Source organism: Glandiceps talaboti, chromosome 6 (assembly GCF_964340395.1).
Source record: "Glandiceps talaboti chromosome 6, keGlaTala1.1, whole genome shotgun sequence".
NCBI lineage: Eukaryota > Metazoa > Hemichordata > Enteropneusta > Spengelidae > Glandiceps > Glandiceps talaboti.
The window spans coordinates 16,688,467-16,707,880 of NC_135554.1; the positions used below are offsets into that span (position 1 = coordinate 16,688,467).

Genomic DNA, 19,414 nt, shown 5'->3' on the forward strand with positions numbered 1-19,414 from the left:
AATTGCAAAATGAATGCAAAGGAATGGTAAACAATGACATCACAAGTGGTATGGGATGGAAAACATACCCAATCTATGATGCGATGTCCGGGTTTCTCTTGAATCTACCAGCTGTAAATCCTCTGTTTTTGGCTAGCTTAGAGCAAATTTGGACATGGGCCTAGATTTAGACTGGGATTACTTTTCAATGGAACCATGCCGGGGTGCAGTTTCTTCATAGTCAGCACATACTGACTAGTACGTAAAAGTTCTTAATAGTTAACAAGACTTATATGACACTGACCTTTAACCTTAATATCTCCATTTTTCGGCCTTCTGAGTTTACAATATTTTTCTCCCACAGAAGATTCTGCAACACAAAAGATTTTCAAATATAGACCTCTCCCCTACATTAGTACCACCTGATATTTCATGTGAAAGGGCTTGTTGCCACATACTCATTTTAATATCTTCAGAATTAAAGAACTTCTCCGACTGAGCTTCGTTGGCTGCACCTGTGTACACTTATTGGTAAACATTGGAGACCCTCCAAAGTCTATAATTATCACAGTCTACCAGGCTTATAAATTTGCAAAAAGGTAGTCTTTGGGAACTAGCTGATCAACATCTTAAAACTGCAAAAAGTTTTCATGACAAAAAATAAACACAGTAGGTTCACATACAGACATTTGAGAGAACATCGAACAGCATGGATGAAAATCATCTTACATAGAACATAAAAACTATCAAATGTACCAAAGGTTCGGCCATTTTGGATTTAAATGTATCAGAATTGACGATAGTTCAATCACTTACCTGTAAGAATACATCTAATTTAGAAGTTTCTATGTCTCCTTTGATGTCAAAGGTCACTGTCGTCACACTCTGTCACAATGAATCGAAAAAAAGGGGTGATAAGACATGAATGATAAACATAAAAATGACAAATTATTTTGCTAAATTTTCCTTATTACTTAAATATTAAAAATAATATTTAAAAAATTAAAAAATCATCTGCATGTGTCTCTGCCTCTCCTTTTCCTCCTTCTTTATCTTCTTGTTATTGGATTCCTGGTAATAAGCCCTTTCCCAGCTTCTCTACACAATTGGTATGTTCTCAGCCCCCTACTTTAATAACTTCCATCACGAAAGAAACGCTCTGTTTGTGAACAAGTGTTGCTGCTGCTGCCATGACTGTAGATGGTGTCAACAGTCCAGACACTTCCTCATTGCCAGAGAGGGTGCTGCTTCACACAATATTAAAGGTGGGTGAAAATAAAACTATTTTTTCATTTTGATGTCGGAGCTGAAAATTTGGGTCAGTCTGGTAATGAGGATCAAAACAAAAATTGGGTCACCCTTACAAGATTGAGTGGGGGGGGGGGGGGGGGGTAGATATGAGGATGTGAGGATCAAAATTGAATTTCAACTGATGTGTAAAAATCCTATCTTACCCTATCTAGATGATGACTATGTGTATCACTTTGTCTGTCTCCTGAACCTTCCATTTCTCTGAAATAAAAACAACATAAACACAAATATTAACATATGTACAGCTTGTGTCCCTTTAATGCTCTTTCTACCAGAGGGGTATTTAGATGTTATTCCCCAATATTTTTCTCCATTCAGCCAACGAAAATAAGAGTGACCTAAGGGGGCTTTGTCACTGTGAGTCAGAGGTATTTTCCAGCTGAAGGAAGACAATGATTGGAGAATAACATAATTATACCAGCGCCTGTAATATCAAAGAAAAATGTAATGACAATTTTCAATGTTTTGACTCACATTTCAAACATAGCAGAACCAGTGATGTAGAAACACATTGTCGTGACGTAGAAGGTTGACCATGGCATAAATCAAATTCCATATATTTTTGTTCAACTTGGCTTGTGCATGGTATCATTGTTTGTACATACACAAAAAGTACAAAGTTGGAAAAACAGGATTAACTGATTTAAAAGTACCCTGCAGGTAATTGTGTAGATACAGTGTTTCAAATTAAAGTATGAAGGATGAACTACTGCAACATATTGATACATTACTGAACCTGTCCTGATGCACTTGACATATATTTAGCTATAGTAGTCACAACATTGCCTACTCAGCAGCAAAGTTGAATAACACTACTAAGACTTTGATAACGCTGCCAAACGGGCACACAATATTCATCGTTGCAAATAAATCACGTCTATTGGTAGATATCATCATGGCTAAATGTACTGAGTGATGTATAAAACAGCAAACCTCGGTAACTGTAAGAAGTGCCAAATTAAAAATGTATTACGATTGAAGTTACCAGCACTGACGCACACAATTGCGACACATATTTGATCTGACCCTACCAAATTCTGTACAAAGACACAGACTTAATACTTTGGTAATATGTCAATATGTTGCAGTAGTTTGGAAGCACTGTAATCATCATAGTGAAAACTTTGCATGATGCATTCATTATGAAGGAAAACATAGGTGAAAATAATATACAACCCATTACACCAAAGTAAAGCATTTTCTGTATGTATCACAATCATTAATAGCATCCATATCAAGTACAACCCATAACACCAAAGTAAAGCATTTTCTGTATGTATCACAATCATTAATAGCATCCATATCAAGTACAACCCATAACACCAAAGTAAAGCATTTTCTGTATGTACCACAATCATTTATACCATCCATATCAAGTACAACCCATGACACCAAAGTAAAGCATTTTCTGTATGTACCGCAATAATTTATACCATCCATATCAAGTGTAAAAGTATACTGTTTTATTTGCTAATTGACCACATTAGAAAGACCACATGCTTGGCTTGTAAATAAACCAATTGAAACAGTATACTTTTACACTTGATATGATTGCTATAAATGAGTGTAACACATAGAGAAAGTGCTTTACTTCAGTGTTACCTGTTGTTATTTGAATGCTATAAATGAGTGTAACACATAGAGAAAGTGCTTTACTTCAGTGTTACTCATTGTAACATGAATGCTATAAATGAGTGTAACACATAGAGAAAGTGCTTTACTTCAGTGTTACTGATTGTAATATGAATGCTATAAATGAGTGTAGCACATAGAGAAAGTGCTTTACTTCAGAGTTACTCCTTGTAATATGAATGCTATAAATGAGTGTAGCACATAGAGAAAGTGCTTTACTTCAGTGTTACTGATTGTAATATGAATGCTATAAATGAGTGTAGCACATAGAGAAAGTGCTTCACTTCAGTGTTACCATTGTACCATGAAAGTCCCAGAATATTTGTCTAGATCAATGATTCATGTCGATGGCTCACTTATTTTTTTCATTAAATATGTGCCACTTTTGTATAGACGTAAATCAAGCCCTTGGTAATGTATCTGACAACATGTATTTTTGATACGAAAATTGAACAAACCTACAGGTTTACTATTGAAATTAATTATTGACCATTGGTTGACCCAAATCTCTTTTTATTCAAAAAATCATTGTTTGGTCCTATCTCTCAATTTACACTGCTAGTAATCTTTTTTCTGTCATTTCAAACGATGCATTCATTATGAAGGAAAACATAGAAGTAAATCTCTAATAATTTCTTAATAACATAAAAGAGGATTTTAGTTTGATGTCTAGGCAAGTCTTTAAAATTTCATAAATGGATGTATTTTTTTGTAGCCTTAGTCAACATACATATATACTACAAACTGGGGTCCAATAATTAAACACTTAGATACTATTCCTCAATATTTTTCTTCATTCAGCCAAGGAAAATATGAGTGACCCAAGGGGCCCTTGTCACTATGAGTTGCTAGACGAGTAGTGACAATCCGTAGGTCATGAGTATTTTCCAGCTGAATGAAGAAAAAATATTGACAAATAATATAATAGGGGAAATTAATGGCAATTTTGAGCATTTTGACTCATATTTTGAACACAGCGGAATCAATGACGTAGACACGCGTTGTTGTGACATAGACACGCATTGTCATGACGTAGAACAACAAGAGTATATATTCCATAGTTTTTGCTGAACCTGGCTCATATACTGGTACAATATACTGTATACACTTCATTTTGCATAGACTTGGCCCAGCATGATACATATTATCTCAAGGCATCCGAGTTTAATGGAATACAGCACACTGTGATAACTATGTCCACAAAACACTATACTTTGTACATTTCAATTTTTGAAGACTAAATAGCCAATCAAATTACACCTTGTCTCAAATGTCCCAGTTTATAAAATTTGGCACACACTGACAACTGGGTTTTAGTAAACACCATATACGATGACATCACATGATGAACAAAAGTAACAAAAAAAAAGGCTATATCTGTAGAGGCAAATAAGAAAGCCAATCAGATGCACATTGTGCAAATTTTCACCTTAATCTGTCCTGATGTCCATCGTAAGCATGAAGGTCAAGGATAAGATCCAAATCCACCCTGAAATAATAATAATAATAATCTTTATTTGTCCAAATAAATTCGGAAGTTTGTTGAATGGTCGCCGCAGAGCAGCGCCCTAGTGCCCTAGTGTTGAAGAAGCAGGAGGAAACCGGAGTGCCCGGGGAAAACCTGCGTTGTTCGGCAGGGTCAAACTGAGCATCACCCTTCTTACATGCAGACCTAGTTAAATTTTAAATCAAACCCAGCCAACACCAGGCGGGTTCGAACCCAGACTGCAGAGGTAAGAGGCGTACGAGCTAACCGCTCGGCCACCGACAACCCAACTTGATCAGATTAGTTTATTTTCAAAAGAGCGAAACCTGATATTTTTATAAATAACAGTTGCAATAAGCTTGATCCCATTAGCATCATCAGTAAAAAAAGTATGATTATCCCTAAGTTCTAAAATACGGCCTACGGACACTACACGGAAATAATACCAAATCTATTATTTACTCCAAAATACAAATCTATGCTCTGAAGCCTCCAGGTATCATTACTGGATCATTACTTTTTCAACATGTATGCAAATAGCATTATTCGAAGTGTAATAATTTTGAAATTGTATCTCAGATATAGGCATCTTTAAAGTGAATATAACACTTTAACTTTTAATATAATAACATGGTATGCAAATCACAAAAAGTGCACTTGAAGTTGTAGAATTTAACGAATCCTACTAATTAAAATCTGATCACGTAAATTTGGCATAAATTTCTTTATTTACCTCCTACTTTTATTGTCGTTTGTTCTTTTTTTTTTGTTCTGTGAGTGCCTTATATCTACATCTGACACAATACCCTAGGAATTCTCAAACAAAATGTGAGCGCTGAGTGGATTTATTTATAGGCAGTGTCTATGATTTACTCAACGAATATGAATGCATCTTACAGCGAAACTTACAGGTACAGTACCTCAAAACACTCTGTTCGAAAAGAGCTCGAGTGCAGAGCCCACGCAATGATGTTATCATTATTGTTTGGTGGTTCTCTGTGTGTCAATTTTGAATGTCGAGTTTTATATTGTAGGACGGATTTTGGTTGGTGACACATAATTACAAGCTTTGGTGATGAGAACTATGGTATTATGTCAGATGTAGGTACAAGGTGCTCACAGAAGAAAATAAGAACAAACAACAATAAAAGTAGGAGGTAAATAAACAAATTGTGCCAAATTCACTACATTGGATTTTAATCAGATTATATTAATAGTACTATGGTGATGCATGGCTGAAGTTTTTATGTACAACAAAGACTGACATTTAACTTCTGTGTTCCATTCTCACAAACCAGAGCTGTTATTTCTTCCGCTACACTTCGAAATAAAGTGGGGCGGCACGTTAAGAACGGTGTCATAAAACAGGCCATGGTTTGTGACAATGCTGTGTCCATGCTGATTAACACACAGGTTGTCTTCTTTCCCTTCTCAATTGGAAGAGTGAGAACGTGTGTATTTATAACAGTTATCAACCATTACACTTTCTTGTATCTTATATTTCCTTTTGAAATCTTTTTTACCTCAAGGAATTATTACATCTTTGAAATAAACATAATATACTATTTGTTGCTTTCTACAGTCTATACTTCATTCTGGGAAATATACACAGAAATTTACTTTTTCAGCATTTTAAAAAAAAACAAGTTTATCAACATTAAAAAGACAATACTGTAAATAAAATAGACTTACCTCGATTTGTAAGTTTTAACAAGTTTTGCCATACTGTTGATTCCTCTGAAGATAGAAATTAAGATATGATGACAAAAAAAATATACAGAAAGCCATAATTCATAATTGACATATCATAAGACTAATCCCAACAGGCACATATCGGTACTTTGATACATCAAATGCATTAGACAGGAAATCTATCAGTATTTTTGGTTTGTATGGTTATATTGTGGATTGGTGAAACCATTGGAACAACTTACAAGTTATACTGGGGAGAATATGCTATGTGACTTGCCTATTAGTTGTTGATAGCAAGACTACAGTACTCTAATTCACAAAGTTCCCACTGAAATCTACTGAAATCCACTGTATTTGTTTCCATTCTCCCATCTAAGTAATTTTTACTGTGTGAGAACACTTCATGAAGACGTTCCACTCCCACTTTTTTTAAAATACTAAATCAAATATATTAACACCGAGGTACAAAGTAATCAGCTAACATTTCAGAAAACAGATGACAAGTATAGGTTGTAGGACTACTGTACAAGAAGTCTTTCAACTCTGTATTCACTTGGTCTGATACAAAGCGCAGGTTGTGGGTTGTACAAACTGTGTACAAGATGTCTTTCAACTCTGCTTTCACATTGTCTGAACTAAGTGCAGGGTGTTGGTTGTACAAACTGTGTACAAGAAGTCTTTCAACTCTATATTCACTTTCTCTCCATTGACTCACTTGCCACCTGTTCATGCTTTACTAGTACCAACTATAAAGAATTGTTTTTACATCCTTCAAGTGGTATTGCCCTTGGTGATATCAATTTACATTGAAAGTGTTAAAGGCTAACATACTCAATGTGTCGGTTCCTTTTAATCTTTTGATTCTTAGAGTCGAGTTGTTGACTCCTGAGGCCATCATGTAGGTTTTACTTGATGTACAATACAGTATAAAGTTTTCATCACTGGCCTTACCTGATATGAACTATAAGATTTTCACAATCCTTCTCCTCAACCAAGTCAACTTTGTTCACTAGAATTAAATCAGCCAGAGCTATTTGCCTGTAAGATGATAACGGAATGTATTAAAGGCCCATATTTCAATACCATGCTGTATTATTAGTGGATTTATAATACATAGACCCATTCTGATGTTCTGGCCCAATTTTTTCTACAGCTCTGCTAAACAACCGGTTTTAATACCTAAATGCTAATCCTAATCTGAAGTTAGCCTTTTAGAGTCTGTGAAGGATCACTGCTATCATTATATACCTAATAAGTAATAACTAAACTAACATAATTCAAGAAGTTAGTCATTTTATCAACACAGCTTTTGAAAGTAACAGAAACAATATATATATATATATATATATATATATATACATACATACATACATACATACATACATACATACATACATACATACATACATACATACATACATACATACATACATACATACATACATACATACATACATACATACATACATACATACATACATACATACATACATACATACATACATACATACATACATACATACATACATACATACATACATACATACATACATACATACATACATACATACATACATACATACATACATACATACATACATACATACATACATACATACATACATACATACATACATACATACATATATATATATATATATATATATATAACTCTGTACATGAACTCTGTATATGTAATATGTCTATACTGGAGTAAACAGTGCTCAACTTATCACGTTCACCACCGATGAAAGATTGGCTATCCCTTTCACATCTCAAATACAACATGTCAAGACTTTAGAGAAGACAGAATGTACACTGATACTTATTTCCATCTTTACTCACCTTACAGACTCATTAATGGTTCCTTCTTCTTTCTCTTCTTGCAAATGTTGTAAACAATACTTGGCATCAACAACAGTTACAATGCCTAAAATGAAAACATTAAACAATGTGATAGGTCAGCTGACAGTCAACTTACCATGCCATACTTTACACCAAAAGTACATGATAGGTGAGTTGACAGTTAACTTATCATGGCACACTTTACACCAAAAGTACATGATAGGTGAGTTGACAGTCAACTTATCATGGCACACTTTACACCAGGAGTACATGATAAGTGAGTTGACAGTCAACTTACCATGCCATACTTGCACCAAGCGTACATGATAGGTGAGTTGACAGTCAACTTATCATGGCACATTTTACACCAGGAATACATGATAAGTGAGTTGACAGTCAACTTACCATGCCATACTTGCACCAAGCGTACATGATAGGTGAGTTGACAGTCAACTTATCATGGCACACTTTACACCAGGAATACATGATAAGTGAGTTGACAGTCAACTTACCATGCCATACTTGCACCAAGCGTACATGATAGGTGAGTTGACAGTCAACTTATCATGGCACACTTTACACCAGGAGTACATGATAAGTGAGTTGACAGTCAACTTATCATGGCACACTTTACACCAGGAATACATGATAAGTGAGTTGACAGTCAACTTACCATGCCATACTTGCACCAAGCGTACATGATAGGTGAGTTGACAGTCAACTTATCATGGCACACTTTACACCAGGAATACATGATAAGTGAGTTGACAGTCAACTTACCATGCCATACTTGCACCAAGCGTACATGATAGGTGAGTTGACAGTCAACTCATCATGGCACAATTTACACCAGGAATACATGATAAGTGAGTTGACAGTCAACTTATCATGGCACACTTTACACCAAGAGTACATGATAAGTGAGTTGAGTCAACTTACCATATCATACTTTACATCAAGAGTACATGATAAGTGAGTTGAAACTGAACTTACCGTCTAAGTAGAGATCACTTCCTAATTCGTCATCTATCCAAAATATTGAAGCTATTGGTCCTGTAATATGTCAACAAATACAAGCAAAGAATAATCATAAGGAAAAGTCAGCTTGCATTTATGATACCTGACAAAGCTTATTGTTATCAAATGTTATTTTTACTGTTATTATTATTATTGTTGTTGTTGTTGTTGTTGTTGTTGTTGTTGTTGTTGTTGTTGTTTTTCCTAAAACATGACAATGTTATGTTGTGTTGCAAGAATGAATGTCCATGGACTCTGGATTCATAATTTCATGTACGAGGAAAATTTCTATCACAAAGTCAAAAAAATGTTTGGAAGCAAATCCTTTGTGCTGGGCTGGGGTGGGGTAGGGTGGGGTAAGGTACATGTAGAGTAGGGTAGGGTTGGGTAGGGTAGGGTGTGGCAGGGTGGGTAAGGGTAGGGTGGGGTAAGGTACATGTAGAGTAGGGTAGGGTTGGGTAGGGTAGGGTGTGGCAGGGTGGGTAAGGGTAGGGTGGGGTAAGGTACATGTAGAGTAGGGTGGGGTTGGGTAGGGTAGGGTGTGGCAGGGTGGGTAAGGGTAGGGTGTGGTAAGGTACATGTAGAGTAGGGTGGGATTGGGTAGGGTAGGGTGTGGCAGGGTGGGTAAGGGCAGGGTGTGGTAAGGTACATGTAGAGTAGGGTGGGGTTGGGTAGGGTAGGGTGTGGCAGGATGGGTAAGGGTAGGGTGGGGGAATGCCTATGGCATGACATGACATTGTAAATGTAAGTTACACACTATATCAAAATGTAAGTTACATACTATTTCACAAATTTCCCTGAAATTTCCATTAGCTAATAATCCACTATCATATATTATAATTATGGTAGGTGACTTGAAAACACAACTTGTGTATGAACTAATCTGAAATCAAAGTTGTAAAATCATTAAAATTAAATAAACACAATGTTTTCTTACCTGGATCAGCTAAACCTGTTGTTTCTAGAAGTATATAGTCAAATTTTCCTTTCTTCTCCATCAAATTTTCTATAGCTTTCACTCCATTATCCCTACAAAATGATAAACATGTACAAATGAAGTTAGTTTATTCACACAACTATGTTGGATACTTACATTTTATTCATCTGATTTTTTGAAAATTATTTTTCAGTGTATTTTTTTTATGCCATAGACAAACTTGTTCAACTTGTACCACTTTGCTCCAGGCTCATATTTCACAAATAAGTTTATATTTGACAGCTTATTTTTTGTATGTATTTGTATTTGTAAGTTTATTTGGAATCTGTAAACTCAAACTGTATATCTGTGTGTGTGTGTGTGTGTGTGTGTGTGTGTGTGTGTGTGTGTGTGTGTGTGTGTGTGTGTGTGTGTGTGGGAGGGGGGGGTTAGGTTATTTTGTCTCTCATACACTTTTCAAAACAATATAAAAACCCTTTCAATTATTTGGAGTGAGGTTGTAAATAAATTTACAATATTACAATAATTATTGTATTTTCAAGACAATTTGTCAGACTGTCAGAAACATTTTGCGTTCATTTCACAGTGAATAAAAATAATGGAATGACAAACAGCATTACTCTAGAATGACAAACACTGATAATTATTTAAATCAAGATTATTTGAAAGGTTTAACATTTTGTTTTCAGTGACCAATTTAGTATAGAAAGAAGTGCTGTCTGTGTACATAAAAGAAAAACTCTTTTTCGGCATAATCCTTTGGTGTTTAATACGCTAATAAAAACCTCCTCATTCATTAATCATTTCACCTGAAGATGTTCCATAAATGTCACATCTGTCCAATTATTTCAAAGTGATACTCTTCAAATGGACCTGAAATACTACACTGTAGCATTTTACATGATTCTAGGGGGTCAAATCTTATTTTGCATAGTTATAGGGGTCAATTGTCTCAAAATACTACACTGTAGCATTTTACATGATTCTAGGGGGTCAAATCTTATTTTGCATAGTTATAGGGGTCAATTGTCTCAAAATACTACACTGTAGCATTTTACATGATTCTAGGGGGTCAAATCTTATTTTGCATAGTTATAGGGGTCAATTGTCTCAAAATACTACACTGTAGCATTTTACATGATTCTAGGGGGTCAAATCTTATTTTGCATAGTTATAGGGGTCAATTGTCTCAAATACTACACTGTAGCATTTTACATGATTCTAGGGGGTCAAATCTTATTTTGCATAGTTATAGGGGTCAATTGTCTCAAATACTACACTGTAGTATTTTACATGATTCTAGGGGGTCAAATCTTATTTTGCATAGTTATAGGGGTCAATTGTCTCAAATACTACACTGTAGCATTTTACATGATTCTAGGGGGTCAAATCTTATTTTGCATAGTTATAGGGGTCAATTGTCTCAAATACTACACTGTAGTATTTACATGATTCTAGGGGGGGCAAATTTTATTTTGCATAGTTACCACTGGGGTTACCACTGGCCAGGTCTGGTAGGAATGTGTGACCAATGCGGTCAACCCAAGACCCCACTTTAGACCAATTTTGACCCAAAACCAATACCCCATTTTAGACCATTCAACTTTTTAGAAGACCCCATTTTAGACCAATGTTGAATGATGAATGCAGTGTTGCACATGAGCAGTTAACGTAACAATGCATTATCTAAGAACAAGCATTTTAGGGAGTGTGGATGCTATCTCATAGTCATCGATATGAAAATGTCAACCAGGGCAGGGGAAATTCCCAAGTAAAATTCCCAGAAATTCCGAACTGGTCGAGAATTTAGTGAGGAGTTCCTTCCAGGACCCCATTTTAGACCAAACAAAAAATAAAAAATTGTGAAAAGTGGACAGTACCCATTTTAGACCAAAGGCTGAAAAACCCTACCCCAATGGGTGGCACATATATGTATTATCCAATAGGCGGGAGTACCCCTGTGGTGTGGTGTGGTGTGGTGCGGTTTGGTGTAGTTTGGTGTGGTTGGTTGGTATGGTGTGATGTGGTGTGGTGTGGTGTGGTGTGGTGTGGTGTGGTGTGGTGTAGTGTGGTGTAGTGTGGTTTGATTTGATTTGATTTGATTTGAATTGATTTAGTTTGGTGGTTGAAGATCAAACTGATCCTCAACTCACAGTCAAATCAATAAAGTAAACTAACTGGACAACTCTTTCCAGTGATACTTTGTTGTGTTTCAGAAACAATTTGAAAAACAAACTTTCTCATTTATAATTGATTTACTGTATAGTATAGCTCAGAAGACTACATCTGTTCAATTTGTTCACTTCAAATATACAACAATTGCTGTAACAATTACAATCATTTGATGTTATTTTTTGAAGACAACAAAATCACATTGAACTGGGCCTAATTCCGGGGAATAACAAGGCTGTGTTTTCTGGCAAGGTCCACTAAGTTTCACACAGAAAGGAGTTCTAAAAACTACAATTTGTTCATTCATAATTTATTTCACCCAGATATGACACTTTAAAATACTACATCTGCTCAAGCTCTTGAAGTTTATAGTTTGGGCATCTGGGAATTTGTACAAGGGACTAAATATTTGTTACAGGACATGTCAACAAATACTGTGACAGAACTCCATGACATGAGTTCCAGTGTTTTGTACTTGGAGTATTTGCAATTGTGCTTGCAGTGTTCTATGCTTTCACGAGTGAAACGAGTCAAACTGCAGCAGAAAACACTGCAAGCATGAGAGCAAATACCCCTGTGTACCCACATTGGAAATCTTACAACATGGATGGGGTTCTGTTATTATTACATAAGTTTATCCTAAACAGCAATTTCCATAAAAATGACATTGTGCAATCACGTGCATGCATTTATGTTCAATGAACAATGGTGCCTTCATTTGCAGATCGCTTACATAAAGGTATGCAATGATGTTTTTGGTATTGTACTGGAGTACAAATACCACCAGTATGTGCATGCACCGGTGCTATAGGGTCAACTTTGATAGTTTAGGTCAAAACTATGCGGTAAACCATTTAAAATGAAATACAAGCCGTGTAATTGTTTTCCAGCAATATCCCTTATTGGTATTTAACACTGAACTTCATATCTCCTCATTCATATTTAATTTAACCTGTGGGTGAAACTTAGAACAGCACATCTGTTCAGTGTTGTTTCCACTCTATACAAGCAAAGTGTGGTGTTTTGAAAATAGATCCACCAATACTTGTGTTGAGGGCAGTATGCAGATAAGTCCTACCTCACGTCCCCTCACCAAATTATGTTATGTCCAAATATGGAAATCTAGGCAAATTTGACCTGGTTTCTCCACTCTATTCCCTGGATTCTTCAACCTTATCAAAAACACTGTTCAAGAGAACTTTTTTCATTGTTTCTAATTGTAATACACTTTGTCTCACTAGGGTTTATTTTGTAAAACTTACTTGACAGAGCAGCAGAGACAGCCATTCCTCAATTCCAACCATTCTTCAAAGAGTTCGCCAGACTGTCCAATTGACATAGATTTCTCTAGTGCACTACCTGAGACCAATAAACAATCAGACATTTATGTTATTTCAGTCATCCAAGAAGTTGAATATGATGTTAAAACTTGACAATATGTTTCAGGTCTTTTCAAAATATTTTCAGGGTTCATATTCACTGTGCAGTGTGCAAGGAACAGATACCATGTATTTCTACCTTGTGTTTTTCAAGTGTCCACAGACTGCAGTGTGTCAAGCAAAAATTCATGAATTTTGCTCAATTCAGATGATCTATTCAAATTTGCAAATACAGAGTTTAAAATTAATTGTTTGTTGGGTTTGTGACAGGTCATTATTTTCAAAAATTGAAATTCAATATTATTGTCATCTTTATAATCACTTTTTCACACCAATCTACAACCATCGGTGAACCTTACTTGATAGTCATTGTATAAAGAAGAATGCCACTCCACTTTATTAGATGTACATTGAATATTCAGGACTATTAATCTGACAGAAATAAGCTCTTAGGAGTCATGAATATTTATTGTGCATGTAATGAATATTCATGTCTGCTATGACCCAAGACGCAATGGTGTTCCACTGAAAGAATAATAATGGTGGAAAAGAGTTTCAATTTGGTGTTTCTTGGCAACCGAGCGAAATTTATGTGATGTGAAATCATGAAATGACTCTCCAGAACCCAATGTGTATGAAAACACCTTTATTTCCTAATCTAATCTAATCTAATTTTCTTATATAGCACATTCCATAAAATTATCACAATGCGCTTTACAAAGCACAGAAACACGAGTACTAAACAGAATCAAGCAAAACTCTTGTTGTAGAAATAGGTCTAAAGACTTGATTTAAATGCCTGGAATGTAGTGATAGTCTGCAGATACAATGGCAGAGCATTCCACAAGTGTGGGGCACAAATTGAGAATGCTCTGTCACCATAATAAGCAGTATTGCTAAGTGGTTGGTGTAAGTCAATTTCGTTCCGTGAGTTACTGCATAAAGCACGGCTGAAGCTACCTCAGTTAGCAACTGATAAAGATAGCTTGGTGCAAAACCGCGGCCATGAAGGACTTTTCTTATTCTGCTCACTGTTGCACTGGTAGCCAGGGCAACTCTTTGAGAATAGGGGTAATGTGGTTACACTTCTCTCTAGTAATTAAATGAGCTGCAGAATACTGAATCATTTGAAGTTTCCGAATCTCATATGCTGGGAGGCCAAACAGCAAACTATTACAATACTCAAGACGTAAAGTGACAAAAGCATGAATAAGTTTCTCATTGGAATTTTGATCAAGCAAATTCCTGCTTTTTTCCTGGAGTGGAGTTCCTCTTTACTGACATTGTATAATATCTCAGTAATGAGTATGTAGAATCTCAACTAGGTCTTACCTTCACCAAACTCATTGAGTATAACAGCAATCTTTTTACTGTGTTGTTCAGTCAAAATGTAATTCAACAAAGTAGTTTTACCAGCACCTGTACATAATGAAAATTAAAATATTCTTTACTAATCCACATCTAAGTCAGAAATTGAAATATGATCACCATTTGACCCGTGCCCTAGTGCCCCAGGGTTAAAAGAGGAAGAACTACGGATACCCACGGATAACATGTGTTGTTCAGTAGGGTCAAACACAGCACCATCCTTCAATAGCAATGTCATTTGCAGGAATACTAATTAGTGAAAAGTCTGGATAGCTGGAGAGTTGATGGAAATAAACAGAGAAGTACATTCATGAATAACTATAGTTGCAACTTTGATGAGTAGTTTTGTTAATATTTCTACAAAATTAAAGTAGCTGAAGAAATGACATATGTAATTGGATAGTTGTCTGGCTTCAATGAAATACAAAACACTATTTAACAAAATAATACTAATTATTCACCAATATAATAAAATTAACTTTAAAATAGATATGTACACAATACATGGCAAAATGGATCACGAAAGAACAAAGCTAGTCAAGCTTGCATCCCTTAGCGATCCCTTAATTAGAATAACATTCACTGACTGACAACCAAATTCCTTTTTTCGTGTCAATGTTTCCGAACTATGACTGTCGCCTTCCTCAGTGACAAACTAATGATGATCTCTATGAATATTACCTGGACACTGTCACTTCATTTCGAAGAAAGTTTAAATAAATGAAATATAAATATCTATTAAAAAAATAAGGAACACTTTATATAGAAAATTTCCACATAAAACCAGCTTATCTAGATTGTAAGGTATGCCATGATAGGGCGCCCTCGTACATTGGTCAACCCCTCTCAGAGAGGAGGGTGGTGAGGGTGGAGTGATGTGAGACGTAACTTACACATACAACCAACTTACCAAGGTACCCAGTTATTATAGTAACTGGTATTTTCTTAGTCACTTCATCATCAGTTTTGGGTACTACAACAGGTACTGCTACTAATTGCGGACACTCATCTTCAGAGGATGACTCAGACATGATATACTGTAACCACTAGCAACCAAAACTCTATGTCTAATAGTAGCATCTACTTGTATGTAGTTTAGACCTGTATGTGATGATATGCCTAGAATCAAGTCTTTGTAAACATGAATTGGTTCAATCCAATCATGGAGATCAAATGAATGAATATACATTGTGTGTGTGTGTGTGTGTGTGTGTGTGTGTCCATGTGTCTGTCTGTCTGTATGTATGTATGTATGTATGTATGTATGTATGTATGTATGTATGTATGTATGTATGTCTGTCTGTCTGTCTGTCTGTCTGTCTGTCTCTGTATGTATGTATGTATGTATGTATGTATGTATGTATGTATGTATGTATGTATGTATGTATGTATGTATGTATGTATGTATGTATGTGTGCATGTATGTTTGCAAAAATCAGTAATATCAGCAGATAAACCTTTCCACCAGTCATCTACAAATGGAAAACATATCGGCAATTCAACAGTATATCGGACATGGTGTATGATGGCGATTGTAATTTAATGTAACTCGTCAGATTGTAACTTCCACTCATATATTCTACATGTATTTGACTTTCAGGGAGCTTTCTTTTCTCAAAATCAAAAACCTGTCCATTAATCACATAATAAATTACCTCATATAGCTTTGTGCTGTAAATTGAGCTGGATAAATGACCACACATTGGAAAATAATGAAGAAAAACACTTTACCGGTCTTTAAATCTCCCACCTCAGGTGAACGCCATCTTTGACAGGGTTGACCTTTGACCTTGTATTGTACACCTTTTTAGATTTTCATACCATGCAATACCACAACCGTAACTTGATCACCTTTTCCAGCCACTGTAACAATAACCTTTTCGAAAAATCAAAATTTACCCTCTGAACTAAATTGGGTCAATTTTGAAGTAGAAACTTTAAAAAAAAAAATACGGGGTCACGAACCAAAGTGAGGCTATCAAGGGTGATCACGTGCTTGGGAAAGCCCAGCGCTTGCGATAGCCGGGTCAGGGAATCCTCAGCAGGAGTCATGTGATTGATCATAGACCTTCGAAGGGCTATGGATTGGTAAACCTTTCTAGTGGCAGCATAATATTAGACACTGGCATGAGCCTATGCAACAATACCTTCAAAGAATGAGTTTTGAGACAAATTTTTCAAAGATATTATTGTGCAGTATAGTAAAAACTGTAGTCCGTTCATGATAGTATTTTTACATGTAAAGACTTGGTAAAAAGGTATGTCCTTTTTTATATAAGTAACCGGTGTTCAATCTTTTTTAATGTTACTGAAATAGAAATTTCTTACAACATATTAAACGGAAACCAATTTTATGGTGATGAAACTATCAATACATTCGCGACTAATATAATGTTTCAGCCGGTATCATTAACGTTTGATACACTTTTACATGTAAGCTAAGAGTGTAAATCTATATTGTGGTAATCGATTCGTTTGTACCCCTAAGACGATCGGTCAATATTTCCACACTTCAATGATCAAACTCTCCGCGAGATCACGTTTTTTCCTTTTAAATTATGTTAACCGTGTTATCCCCGTCCGAAGAGCGCCACATACGACAGTGAACAAAATTCTTTTTATTTTAGTTAGTGATGGGGACATAGTCTTCGTACATACACATGAAACAGTTGGTTTCACGGTAATTTTGACACAAGTGTCTTCTCGTTGTGGTGACGTCTTTAATTCATTCAATCGCCCATCTCAAGCTGATATACATTATATATGTGACCTAACTGTTCATTTCACATTTATTTGACATCTCTGACCATAAAGGCTCAGAACATTTTCCAGTTTGCAGTGTATGAAATATTTCTGCATACTGAGATCAACTTCCTGCGTTACGTAGTCCAGCTATACATTCTTGAAGACACTGAGCTTATCTACGTCGCTGGGATATAAGCTTATACGACTCCGCTGCGCTCGTGGTAAAACCCAGGAGTAAAACGAGAGCAGCGGAGTCTCAGATCCAGCGACGTCACATACAGGCTAGAAAGACACAGACGCCCTCTCTGTCAGTCATCTGCCTGCATCTTAGCCTGACAACCAAGTGTTGACACGAATCAATTTGTTTGACACTGGTATTCTATTGACATTGTAATACACACAACATGACTATTATTTATTCATTTTACGATATTGATAAAGTGTATATACGGCCATGGAACAATGCCAAAAATGATTTGACTTTTTGGTGTGTGCAGTGTAAGTATACGTATCTGTGCAGCATAAATATGTGTCGATTATATTTTGATTAATAAATATGTGCATGTGTCTTGCATTGTCAAATGTTATTTCATATGATGCACAAGACATCGTATCAAATTACCCAGCCAACTAAAATACTGTCTTGAGAAACTAACATAGGATATTTCGAATAACACAGTATTACAGCTCATCACGGCTGGTGGGTACGGGTCAACCCGTACGTATATATGCATCATCGTAGGACACAGTTTTAATTGACCCCGGCGTATAAGATGGAGATGAAGATGACGACTAGTGATGTTAGTGTAAGAGGTTATCCGTGGAATTCAATCCTTAGCAGGATTCAACGTTACAGATATCATCTAGATTGTGTCAACGACTACAATATACAAATGACGGTTCGTTGTTGTTGTTGATGATGATGATGATGATGATGATGATGATGATGATGATGATGATGATGATGATGATGATGATGATGATGATGATGATGATGATGATGATGATGATGATGATGATGATGATGATGATGATGATGATGATGATGACTTAAAGGTAGCCAAATCTTCCAACCTTTTATCTGTCATATCATGAAGTATAAATCCTGCTTTGGAAGTAAATTTACTTGATCAATACTTGTAATCACCGGATAGACCAGAATACACTATCTATACGCCTTGAGTTACAATACTGACAGATCGGTCAAATATCGTTTTCCTTTTGAAGTAAGTGCGTGGTGTTTACTAAGTTTAAGACAACAATTTAAAGTACCAAATCAAACATCTTCAAATTATTACTTCCGTCCTTTGGTCCTTGCAAGGTTGTATGGAAAGGTCATTGGTTGTTTATGCGCCTAGTAGTAGAGGAGAGACAGAGGCGGTAACGGACAGGCGGAAAAAGAGACAAACAGGCAAACAAACAAACGAACACAGGCAGGGGTGAGGGATGAGAATGGGGGGAAGGGTGAAAATGGCATTCTGTCAATTAAACGTATACATGTTGTTAGACGAGTGACATATTTCGTAAACACTACATAAATTGATATATTTATTGCATTTTATGATGTTTGAAACAGTTTGTCTTGTAGGGAAGTCTAGGCTTATATATTAAATACCCATAATTCCACCTTTTCAGTGATTTTTTCCACAAATATCTGTTGTCATGTATTGCTTGATTGTGCCGTTTTTAAGAACTATGTACACGTGGTTCAGAGAAAGCATAGGTTGTGTGTGACCGTCTAAGTCAGAAACCTACTGTAGCTGTGTGATACAATTACTGTATTGTACAAACATTGCAACTAAAATGTCTTTATTGAAAAGTTATCACAGTGACCATGACAACAACCGCTTG

General features: G+C 35.9%; 1 protein-coding gene across 2 annotated transcripts in view; it reads right to left on the reverse strand.

The window, feature by feature from the left end:
* The window catches only part of LOC144436683 (zinc-regulated GTPase metalloprotein activator 1-like), an 88,143-nt gene extending 71,526 nt beyond the window's left edge, over positions 1-16,617 (reverse strand). The window contains exons 1-13 of one of the 2 annotated variants that reach the window (XM_078125529.1): positions 16,550-16,617; positions 15,729-15,919; positions 14,783-14,869; positions 13,334-13,430; positions 9,900-9,991; positions 8,939-8,998; positions 7,946-8,030; positions 7,052-7,138; positions 6,101-6,145; positions 4,352-4,411; positions 1,434-1,491; positions 796-864; positions 284-349 (exon numbers count right to left, since the gene is read on the reverse strand). In XM_078125529.1, coding sequence (XP_077981655.1) covers positions 284-349; positions 796-864; positions 1,434-1,491; positions 4,352-4,411; positions 6,101-6,145; positions 7,052-7,138; positions 7,946-8,030; positions 8,939-8,998; positions 9,900-9,991; positions 13,334-13,430; positions 14,783-14,869; positions 15,729-15,849 — 927 coding nt within the window. In that variant the 5' untranslated portion in view covers positions 15,850-15,919; positions 16,550-16,617. Of the gene's footprint in view, positions 1-283; positions 350-795; positions 865-1,433; positions 1,492-4,351; positions 4,412-6,100; positions 6,146-7,051; positions 7,139-7,945; positions 8,031-8,938; positions 8,999-9,899; positions 9,992-13,333; positions 13,431-14,782; positions 14,870-15,728; positions 15,920-16,473 lie in introns of both variants that reach the window. The other variant, XM_078125530.1, reaches the window with a different exon arrangement.
* Between the last annotated feature and the right edge of the window lie 2,797 nt (positions 16,618-19,414).